The sequence below is a fragment of the Antechinus flavipes genome, chromosome 6, assembly GCF_016432865.1.
Source record: "Antechinus flavipes isolate AdamAnt ecotype Samford, QLD, Australia chromosome 6, AdamAnt_v2, whole genome shotgun sequence".
Taxonomy (NCBI): Eukaryota; Metazoa; Chordata; class Mammalia; order Dasyuromorphia; family Dasyuridae; genus Antechinus; species Antechinus flavipes.
The window spans coordinates 251,352,314-251,364,811 of record NC_067403.1 but is presented as its reverse complement, the minus strand read 5'-3'; the positions used below and the strand labels follow the sequence as shown (position 1 = coordinate 251,364,811).

The window sequence follows — 12,498 nt, the reverse complement described above, 5'->3', positions numbered from 1 at the left end:
AATAAAGGTAGAATGGGATCACTTGTTATTTTGAATTAGTTTACAGATAGCAGATTATATGTGAATGACATTTTTCAATATTGATGGAAAATAATTGTGGAATTTAAGTAAATGACTGTTTGGTTTGCAAGCCTCAATTTTAATAAGTCCATCCAGCTTTCTGAATCATTGATGTGTTGCTTGGAAAATTAGAACTTTAATTTCCCTCCAGTTTGCTTGAATTATATCGTTAACAAATATTTTTGAGTGAATTGAACTTATCTATGATAGAAGATTTATGGGAGAATTTTAATTAATTTGCTGAGTTGAATGGTTTCTAACCAGTGAATATGGACTCGAAATTATTTAGCCAATCACTTTTCCATTAATTAATGAATTGTAGAATGATCATTGGATCTAGAAATCTGTTCCAAAGCCTTATTATTTCCGTCAAATACATCTTGTAACAATAGCTTGGGCATATAAGTAGATTGCCAAGGAATAATAAAAATGAGACAATATAAATGCAGGAGTAATAATAGTCTTTTCTTACTTCAAGAAATGGCCTTCAACTAGAATATTTTATTTGTCATATTATTTATTCGTTGTATCACCTATTATTACAAACTAACACTTCTTTTGTTTTTCTGAGATCTTTGAATATATATCCGGGTTTAGATACTTCTAAGGAAAATTGATGGCTGAAATTCTGTGACTTGCTCTTAAAAAAAAAAAAAAACACCACTATGACTACCAACAACAAGGTATAGGATGTAGTATTTTATGTAAATGCATTAATATTTGTTCAATAAAAAAAATTTACAAAAATTCCCCTGCCAGGATCTCTTCTTTCTTTTCTTTCTTTTTTAAAATGAATATTCCATTCAAAAGCAACAGGAGATTCCCCAGGTTGATAATAGAGAAATTTACAAATCAGCGCTCTTCTAGAAATAATATAAAACAAAAGTAAAACTCTGAAGAGAAGAAGGACAAAAATTCAAGAACTGATTCCTAGGTAATTCTAGAAACTGTGTCTAAATTTAGTGTCCCCAACCTGGCATTCCAGACATTCTCAGAACTCTTGGATCTCCTCTCCTCTCATTCCCAAATATGCCACAAACCTACAATTCTTTTGCCTTCTACACATTTAGAAACTTTTGAACTCAGTTCTTTATGCTTTCTTGACAGGAAATGAGTGTCATCTTACTACCAGACCAAGTGGAAAATATGTCCTGCCATGAATCTCCAGTTCCAAATTCTCTTTTTTAGGCCAGAAAATTCTCCATTCCCATTAGCCTGGGAAAACCTTAATTGTCTTACTTTCAGAAGTAGACCCATACAATTTCCCATCCCTGTGTCAATGTGTTAAGTTTAACAAATCAAGGTCTTTCTGAGGATCAAGAAGAGGACAAAATGTGTCTATCACTTTTTACAGATGATGTGATTTTTTTTTTCCTAGGAAACTCTAAAAAGTCAACTGAAAAACAAATTGAAATAATGAGTCATTTCAGCAAAATGGCAGGATGGGAGATAAATCCATAAAAATCACTAACAATTCTGTTTGTCAATCATCAAATGATGTAGGAAGCTAGAGAAAAACACATTTTTTGTTAATAACATTATAGACAGTACAAAACATTTGAGAGTCTGAGAAAACTCCACACAAATACAGAAAGAATTAAGTAACTGGATAAATTTTAATTATTCATGATTAGACCAACCAAGATAATTCAGTAAAGAGAACACTTTAATTAATTCATTTATGATGTGATATTACCAGAATATGAAGTAAACTTGGGCAGTTTGATTGATATGTGAGTAAATAAGTAAAGGTCACACTAGGAAAATCAGTTTAGAGATTACCAAATATTCAAATATCTAATACTATTTAAACCTAATTCATCTGAAGAAATATCTGATCTGGAATGTGAAGGGAAATGTGAAAGAAAATGTCAAGAGAAAAGGGAAGGAAAGAAATTCACAAACCTCAAACCATATTATCAACTACACAAATTGAAATGATTTGATATTTGTTAACAATAAAAAGGTAAATCAATGACATAGGGAAAGGGAGACCCAAATTCAATTGAACTTGGTAAAACTCAGCTTTTAAGGGTTGACTGTAAAGAAGTCTGAGCCCTCCAGAACTGACACTTTGGAATTTTGGGTCAGGAAAAGACTTTTGACAGTCTCTGGGACAGTAAATGACAAATATATCAGTTGTTCCAGAAATCAATTGAGATTATTCAGTACAAGGTCAAATATTGAAGCAGAATCTTGAAAAATCTGTGTACACGATGGAAAGATTGAACTCACTGGAACAGATGCTGCTATAGAGCAATATTGTAGGCGAAAAGAAAAGTACATGGGAGAGAAGAAGATGGACGGATAGTATCATGGAGACAAAGAAGAATTTGGGCAATCCTTGAGAGATAATGGAGGAGAGAAGGAGTTGGTGTCCTGTTGTCTGAGTCACAGAATGAGACACAACTGTATAACAATAACAATATCCACCACAGTAGTAACAGTATCATGGACAAAGTAATTGAACTAACTTTTAACAATTTTCTTAAGACAAGATCACCTCAACTAGTTACATTTACGAGTGAATCCTGCTTTGTGAGTTTTTGTTGTTGTTGTCCTTTTGTTCTTGGTGGGTGTTTTTCTGTTTGGCCAGGAGGCAGAATTGTTTGTTTTTAGTATTTGTGAGGCCAGTTGAGATTAAATGACTGGTCTAGAGTCATACAACTTTAAAATGCCTGAGGCCACGTTTGAAGTCAGGTATATGAATCTTACTGTTTCCAGGATTATGGTGGCCCCGTGCTGCATTTTTATTATTGTATTGTATTTGTTTTTATTGTATTTTATTAGTGGAAGAAATGACACTTTAAACATGAGGAGGCAGGGAGTCTTAGGGAGCCTACCTCATCAGCTCCTTTTTCTGTTCATTTCAGGTACAATGGAGTTGAAATTGCTACTGAGTCATGTGTCTATTTCTCCTGATTTTGTCCATGGAGTAGTGTAGGGAGCAAGATTGAGAGAGACAGTTAAGTTGTCATGTTGGAAATTTTCCTATTATTTACAACCCAGTTACCAGAGCCAGACAGGCAGGAAGTGCTAAGTGACTGAAGCAGGTTTGAACTCAGGTCCTTGTGGCTCCAGGAGCAGTGCTCTATCCATTGTACCACTTAGCTGTCTCCTTTAAGTCAATTCTCTTATAATTCTTTAGAACAATTTACCACAATATTATATGATGAATTTGAAAAAAATGGATTAAAAAGCTAAACAAAGGTGTTTTGTGACACAAATATCATTTTGATCCCACAACTAGAGAGAGTAAAGAAAGATTTAAAAACCAAAGATTAATAAAAAGATCATCATACCAAAGTTCATTAATTTTTTCAGTGCTATATGAATGAAATTTCCAAAGTATTATTTTATGGAGATTAAAACAAAATCACATAGAAATCATCTGGAACAACAAAAGCCAAGAGTATTCAGACAATCCAAAGGTCAAAAAAAACTATGAAAGCTAGTTTTGCAACAGCAGATTATAAACTAGATGAGAAAGTAGTAGTGGCTAAGAAATAAAGTACTAGCTCAGAGGACTAGATTAAAGACACAATACACATATTGTATGTATTACACAATACAATCTAAGGACGTTGGTAATCCAGAATTTGATAAATCTAAAGACTCTAGCTTTCAGAATCCAATGCACCATTTGAGAAAATTTGGAGGCCAAACTGGAAGGCAGTTTAGCAAACTAGCTATATATATATATATATATACAGACTAAGATATATATACATATATATATATACAGACTAAGATATATATACATATATTTGTGCTTATGTATATATTTGCACCAAATGTCTTTGAAGAACATCTCATTTCATAAAAAAATAGGGAACTGAACCAAATGTAGGAATATAAAAAGTATTCCTTAGTTAATAAATTGACAGAAGATATAAATAGGCAATTTTCAGGAAAAATAAAGTTATTGCTGGTTACCTGAAAAATTATGTAAATTATTATTAATTAGTGAAATAAATATTAAAATATTTCTGAGACATCATATTTCACTTTCCCACCCAACATATACAATGCTATTTTGGTGTGTGTGTGTGTGTGTGTATCTGTGTGTGTGTGTGTGTGTGTGTGTAGGAGTGTATGTAAAAACGAATAAAAGATAACTTTTCCGAGGTCCATATAATATTTTTCTTTACTATCTTCAACAGTTAGATCAATTTTCAAATCCCTGCCTATTCTACCTATTCTTGGGACTTTTCTAGATCAGGAATTGGCTTAAGTATTTGACTTAATTTCTCATTATAGATATATACTTAGAAATACATATAATGTTTAATAAATAATTTGAATTCACACTAATTTTCATTAGGTTAGCTTAAAATTTGCTGGACTAAGTGTTTTTGAGAAAATAAAATGGTTTTAAAAATTGAATGAGAAGGATAGTGGAAAAATGCCAAAAAAAATGTGGCCTAAAGAACAAAGTATTGGGAGAAGATTCTTCAGCTTAGAATAACAAGTATGAAAAAAATTCTTTGAAAATTAGAAGACAATAAAGAATAATTTATCTATGACACTAATGAATTTGAAAATAAAACTAATAAATATAAAATTAGAAAAAATATATATTTTAAAACAACTAACCATTAAGACATTGATGAAAGAAGGCTTAAGCATCATTAGTACACCAGAAAACTGACTAAAATGGTTTCTGGACATTATATTTCAAGGAATTCCAATCAGCCAAAATGGCAGAACAAAGAGAACAAGTACAACAAAGTTCTTCTATTATGTCCCTTCAAATATCATTAGAATAATCCCTCAAATTAAATTGTCCATTGGGCTGGTCAATGAAATCTTAGAGTAAGGGATTTTTTCCCAGGCTAGACCAGTTAGACCCTGGGCTGGGGACTGACCCAGAAAGAAGCCTCACCAAGTGTGGGTCCAGGATACACCTGTGACTGAGCCTATATCTCCAGGTATAGGATCTCAGAACTCAGGTCTGTAAGAATATCTTGCCTTTTCTCTTTGTGAAATTGCAATCAAATTTCTGCCCAGGTTTATTTTTCTTTGAAGTTTTCTTGAAGATGTTTTCAAATCATACTCTGTGTCTGAAATTGTGTCCTGAATAATCCTTTCAAAATAATTGCTCTTTCTGAAAATATTCTTTTTTTTATCATTCCTTCTTACCATCTAACAATTCACTTTTGATTTTAAGATCTGTTCTTAAGGAGGGAATTTCTAGGTTGAAATAGCATGTAAAAGATAAAAGAGTATTTTGGGCATTTCAGATCCCATCAAAGCTACGAAGGCTCCAGAGATAGAAAACAAGCAAGGAAATTCCCAAACTTTTTTTTTCTTAAGTTTGGAGTTTTTAAAGATGAAGGACACAGGTGCAGAATTTCTGGGCTAGCTGGTCCTTGGAGAAACTCACTCTCAGACTCTGGTCAAAATATTTGCTTGACTTTCACCCAAGAGATGAGAAGAACCACTTTTCCTTATTCATCTGCAGGGAACTAGATGAATAATATCCAGGAGGCAAAAATGTCAAATAAATATGTCCTGCTCACTCAAACGTTTGCCTTTATCCCAAATAGAGGCCCACTTCATGTCTCACATTCTGCTTTCCCAAGGAGAAGAGAATGTACAAAGCTTGAGCATCTATTAAAAAAGACAAATGTTTAGCAATAGAGCATGTGCCTATAGATGCAAGAACTATGGCCTCCAATCACCTTATGCTCCCCTAATCCTTAGCTCTTTAGAGATCTGAAATATTGACCATGGGTTTGGGGAAACTGAGACTCTCATCCTCTTTATTATTTGTATTTCTGATTTTGCAGATTTTCTTATCTGAGTTCCAGATGGTCAAGAATCCTTGTCACATAGAGAGACGTTTCAATCCCACGTATAGAAAAGAAGGGGACCTAATCATTGCTGGATTCCTCTCCCTTTTTGTGAAGGTAGAGATTCAAGTGAACAAATTTTTCTTCAAAATATTTCCCTTCAACAGTTATGCACGACAAATGTAAGTAGTTACTTTCCCACCCTCCCAAATATATGCAATATTAATCCATATTTTTTATTGACTGCTTTGTTGGTAGAGTTGTGCTTTTTTTATTCTCAGAACTTTGGTTAAAGCAAAGATGTGGGTTCAAAAATGACTAGAAATCTAATATTCAAGAAGTTGCTAAATGAAAAGTGTTGTTAATGTGCAGTGTAGCAATCAGAGAGAGACTATTCATCCTTATTCTATATGGCATTATAAACCAGCACAGATTCATCTCCACTTAGGACAAAAACTCACCCAGTACAAGGAGGGGTGAAACACATTAGGGAGGTCCTACACTCACAATTGGAGTTTAGGTGTCAAAACTGTATTCTCTAAGAATGGACATGGTTAAGACCTGGTTACTTGTTCCAAATAGGGGAGGAAATGTTCACAGTTGTGCTCATATGTGATGAAAATCTCAAGGTCATTTATGGATGCTTGACTTGGGTGAGATTTGGGTAAAGATATTTCTGAATCATAATAACATGAAACGGGGAAGGGGAAATCTAACATTCATTATCTTAGGCATCAGAAAACAGAACAAATTCAGAATACTGCATTGGGTTCAGTTTTATCTAATCCAAAGCTTCAAGCCTTATCTTCCCAACAGAGAGCTGCTAAAGAAAAGGAACAACATGGCTTATCTTTATTTAAAAAGTTTGATGGGTGTTAGAACCATTTGATTTAATGATTCCTATTGATGTTTTACCAATATCAGAATAATATGACAGCACATCAAAAATATCAAACAATATGAACTTTACAATGTCAACAAGTGCCATGTATCTCAAACTACTGACAAGATCCAATACTTGTACTGAGGATTTTCCTCATTTTATGTCTAGTAAATATAAAGTATAGGGCAATTTTTGACATTTGTTTTCCTTGCCATTTTTGTGACATTTTAAATAAAGCCAAAGGGACCGCCCAACCACTTTCTATGTTCTACACCCCAGCTCTCATTTTCATGCTTTTGTTAATGCTGTCCCCCATTGTAGGAATGGAATCTCTCTGAGGTTCCATGTCTCAGAATTCCTCTTCTCATTTAAAATTCAACTCACTTGCCATGAAGATGTTCTTGCTCTCCCAGAGCTATTGATGACTTTCTCCAAATCATATTTTATCATCTTTGTTGCAAATATCTGTTTCAGATAGTGATACATTTTCTTTTCTGGCCAAAAGAAAAGAGCTGTTTTTTTCTTCTCTCTTTTGTCTTTCTATCCCTATGACTTGCAAATGCCTGAACTCTAATAGGAGATCTCATCAATTCTAGTAAGCTCATTGGCATGAATTCTTAAACATTTCACCATCTGCTCCTTGGGAACTCTAGTTTCTGTCTTTCCATTTACTACAGTGAGTTGCAGATCATTTCTTTTGCTATTATTCTTTATGATAATGGCCATCTCTCCTGACAGTGGTGATCAATCTCTTCTCCTTGGTATTCTATTCTCTCTAGATTTTAGAGACTGTTTTTTTTCCTTTTTTGTTTCTTGTTTTTTTGTTCTCCTTTTTTTTTGTTTTTCTTGTTTCTTGTTTTTTTGTTCCTCCTTCTTTTGATGGAGCCTTTTGAGATCACACTGTGCAGCTGTAGTTATACCTCATCAATGTGTCTAATCCATCCCACTACTTCCTTTGGTTATCTTATCAGTTCCCATGATTTACTTAGTAGCTCTATGTGGATGTTTTTCAGATTTTTCTATCCTGATCTAAACTCTCTGATGTCCTTACAACTCATATCATCAATAGCCTCTCAGATATCTTGAACTAAATGCCCAGGAGACATCTTAAGTTCAGTATATCCAAAATATAAAGCGTTATTTTTTGTCCCTAACCTCTCCATACACTTATTTTCCCTATTACTGTAGAAGGCAATACCATCCTTTGATGCCCTTTAGCCCTCAGCCTAGAACTGACCCTAAATTCTCCCTTATCCCTCACCACATCTATTCATGATTTTCCCAAGGTCTCTCTCTTTCAGCTTGGCAGTGTCTCTTACATATATAGCTCCCTGGCTGGCCCTCTCTTTTTCTGCCTCCCACAGTCACTGGGCCTCTCGGTTTCTGTTTTTCTTTCTTTGTGATTCTATCAATTTTCTATCTTTCTGTCTCTGATTATAAGCTGTCTTTCCCGTTAAAATATCATCATTTTGGAGATAAGACTTTTTTGTCCTGCTTTTTGTATCCTAACTACTTAGCACAGTACCTAGCCCAAAGCAGTGCTTAATAAGGGTTGATTGATTGATTATATGGTTCTCAATAATCCATCTTCTCAGAGAGGAAGACTATTTCCTTGCTTGAATAAGGGAGAAGGAAAGACTTCAAGGCCAATGAATATGCTGTGAAAATCTCCGTTTTGAATATCTTCCTGCTTTGACTAAAGTAGCTATTTCAGCTAGAGTAAAGTTTGTACTGAATCTTGAATCTTTCAGCATTACCCATTATTGGTCATGAAATCTTTTGAAATATATGTGTTTCACTTACAATCCAGTATATAATTTTAAAAATCATTATAAGGCATCTAGCAGATATATTACCAATAAAATCATGTATTCTTAGCTAATATGTTTTGCATGGTAATCTCCTGATGGCAATTTGAGAAACGGAAGTCCTTTCTATTTTTGTTGAATATAATCAGTCTATCAGTCAGAATTCTTTTTCAAAATGAGACATATTCTAATGTCTAAAGTATATCATCATGTGTGTGTGAGTTTGTGTGTGTGTGTGTGTGTGTGTGTGTGTGAATGTGTTTGTGTCTTTCCTCTTTTATAATTTCTTTCATATAGACCCAGTAATGGTACTGCTAGGTCAAAGGACATGCACAGTTATATAGCCCATTGGGCATAGTACAGATTACTCTCCAGCATAGTTGGATAAGTTTACAACTCCACAACTAAAGCATAAATAACCCGGTTTTCCCACATTCCCTCTAACACTTATTATCTTTTCCTGTCATCTTAGCCAATCTGAGAGGTGTGAGATGGTATTGAAGAACTATTTGAATTTTCATTTCTCTAATCAATATTGATTTAGAGCCTTTTTTCATATAATTATAAATGGTTTAATTTTGACATCTGAAAATTGTTTGCAAGGTTAGCATTGTATGCTCTATTCAGGAAAGAGTCTGATTTCCCAGAGTTTGTCTTTTGAGCTGGGACTGGAAGTTGCTCTACTGATTTGATCCTCTACTGTGTCATAACTGAGGGTATTAATAGCTGATTTGCTGTGATTAAGCTCCTCTCACTGGTTTTCCCACAGTCTATCTAACTTGGACTGAATGACTCTTTCACCCTAGTTAGACTGATCTTTCTTGAAGTTTTCTTAGTCCATCTTGAATTGGAGAGTCGTTTCATTCCATTGGATTCTGTTCAGACACTTTTTTTTTTTGATTTTTGAGGAAACTGAGAAAGCTTGAGCAGCTTCTTTATTTTGAGGAAACTGATAGAGCTTGAGCAGCTTCTTTACACCTCCATCTTGCCTCCACCATCTGGTACAAAAATAAAGACAATATTTTCTGAAACACTTGGCCGGAAGGGTTTCATCTCAAAAAGCCAAGAGTTTGGGAATCTGGATGGGGATATGTGTTATGAGCCAGAACTTGAAAGCAGGTGCTAAGTCAGTGGAATTGATAGAGACTATAATGATCTAATTTAGAATGGTGCTTAGCAGTTCTCTCCTTCAGTACATATACTTAGTATTTACTATAGTTCTCCAAGATTCACACCTTCAATAAGAGAGCACATATAAGCTAGGAACCTCAGCCAGGATTGAGTCAGGGAGATTCAGAAGCCAGAGAAGCCAGAGAAGCCAGAGAAGGCAGGCGGGAGCGCAAGCTCTCAGAACCAAGGCCAGACTGAAAGATCCTCCAGAAAGCTACCCACACCTAATAAGGAGATAATAATGTATCTGGACTATAAGAAAACCAATCAGGGCACAGGAAAGGAGATAAGACTTGGAAAGAGACAATAAATCATGTGGACTTTAATCCCTGGCTGTACTCCTGTGGTGATTACTGAACTGAAATGAAGGCTCCCTCCAGAGACCCCAAGAAAACTTCAACAGAGAATATTACATTTTAGAGAGAATATTACATTTTGGCGCCAGAACGTGGGGCCAAAATCTTTCATCTGTGCCCCAGAAATTTGAACAAGTACACAAATAGACAAGGAAACTTTGTTAAGGGCTAAAGTAGTATTTCAACTAATGGGACAGATGTTTAGGAAACAACATTGTTTTCCTCTTCAAGGGAAATGTGTCTAAAGCTTGGGCAGACTGATAAAAAGTCAAGGTTTTATTGTAACTTGGGAGCAGATCATTGAACTTTTAGAAACTTTACAGGAGATGTGTACACATCTCCTTGGTTCTCTAAGGAAAAAGAATTGAATCTAGATGCGTGGAAATTAGTAGGAGAGCAATTATGTCAATTCTACAATGAAAATTTACCTGATTCTGTTTCCAAAGAAATACTTTATACATATAATTTAATACAACTGGTTTTAGGAAATTATATGAGTTATAGAATAAGGAAAAAGAAGAAAGAGCAGGAGGGGGAGGATCCAAATAAACTATCTGAAAAGGATGAAGAATCAGATAAGAAATTAGTTAAGTACAATTCTGAGTGTAGTACTTCACAGCAGAAGCCATTAGGGCATCCCCCATCCCCTGACCTACTTCCTTCAATTAACAGGGGGAGAGGCAGTAACACAATCAGCACCACCTATGAAGCAATCTATGACGAGATTACAAAAAGCCCTGGTTAAGGCAAAAAATGAAGGACAGGATGTATCTGATTTAATAAATGCATACCCTGTGATTGAAGAGCTTGACTCTTCAGGTCAACAAAGGAGAAGATGCATTCCTTTTGATCTGAAAAAATTAAGAATTTGAAAAAGGGTTGCACTCTTTATGGGGCTACATCATCTTATGTTAAGATGTTACTAGAGAGTTTGGCATGTGAAATTTTAACACCCAGTAATTGGAAATCCACAGAAAGGACATGTATTAGAACCTGGACAAAACCTGTTGTGGCTTTCAGGTATCACGAAATATATAGGATTCAAGCCCAACTCAATAAGCAAACTGGAGTTCTTACACAAATCACCTTTGACCAACTAGCAGGTGAAGGTCAGTATGCAGAGAATTCAGCACAGATTAATTACCGCCTTGGAGCATATGAACAAATTGTCACTGATACTATAAAAGCTTGGGTGCCATCCCAGGGAAAGATCAAGAGGAAACTGTCACAGAAATAGATCAAGGTCCCAATGAACCCTTTGCAGATTTTTGTGGGATATTTGCAAACAGCTATCACAAGAACCATTGGAGAAAATGCAACTATAAGAATTATGATCAGACAACTGGCTAAGGAAAATGCTAATGAGGTTTGTAGAAGAATTATATGGGGACTACACAAAGATGCTCTTTAGAGGAGATCATAAGATGCTGTGCCACAGTGGGCACAAGTGCTTATTATACACAGAGTATGATGAATATGGGAAGACAGAGTCTCTCCTGGCAAGGGACTTCTAGAGAAAGTCATTGATGTTTTTAATGTGGAAAAATAGGATATCTGAGAGCCCAAATAAGGAAAAAGAAGAAAGAGCAGGAGGGAGAGGATCCAAATAAACTATCTGAAAAGGATGAAGAATCAGATAAGAAATTAGTTAAGTACAATTCTGAGTGTAGTACTTCACAGCAGAAGCCATTAGGGCATCCCCCATCCCCTGACCTACTTCCTTCAATTAACAGGGGGAGAGGCAGTAACACAATCAGCACCACCTATGAAGCAATCTATGACGAGATTACAAAAAGCCCTGGTTAAGGCAAAAAATGAAGGACAGGATGTATCTGATTTAATAAATGCATACCCTGTGATTGAAGAGCTTGACTCTTCAGGTCAACAAAGGAGAAGATGCATTCCTTTTGATCTGAAAAAATTAAGAATTTGAAAAAGGGTTGCACTCTTTATGGGGCTACATCATCTTATGTTAAGATGTTACTAGAGAGTTTGGCATGTGAAATTTTAACACCCAGTAATTGGAAATCCACAGAAAGGACATGTATTAGAACCTGGACAAAACCTGTTGTGGCTTTCAGGTATCACGAAATATATAGGATTCAAGCCCAACTCAATAAGCAAACTGGAGTTCTTACACAAATCACCTTTGACCAACTAGCAGGTGAAGGTCAGTATGCAGAGAATTCAGCACAGATTAATTACCGCCTTGGAGCATATGAACAAATTGTCACTGATACTATAAAAGCTTGGGTGCCATCCCAGGGAAAGATCAAGAGGAAACTGTCACAGAAATAGATCAAGGTCCCAATGAACTCTTTGCAGATTTTTGTGGGATATTTGCAAACAGCTATCACAAGAACCATTGGAGAAAATGCAACTATAAGAATTATGATCAGACAACTGGCTAAGGAAAATGCTAATGA

The 12,498-nt window shown here is 35.2% G+C and overlaps 1 protein-coding gene across 1 annotated transcript in view; it reads left to right on the top strand.

Annotated features, from left to right (window-relative positions):
• Positions 1-725: 725 nt before the first annotated feature.
• The window catches only part of LOC127541680 (vomeronasal type-2 receptor 26-like), a 57,842-nt gene continuing 46,069 nt past the window's right edge, over positions 726-12,498 (top strand). The window contains exons 1-2 of the mRNA XM_051966896.1: positions 726-743; positions 5,853-6,037. Coding sequence (XP_051822856.1) covers positions 726-743; positions 5,853-6,037 — 203 coding nt within the window. The remainder of the gene's footprint in view (positions 744-5,852; positions 6,038-12,498) is intronic.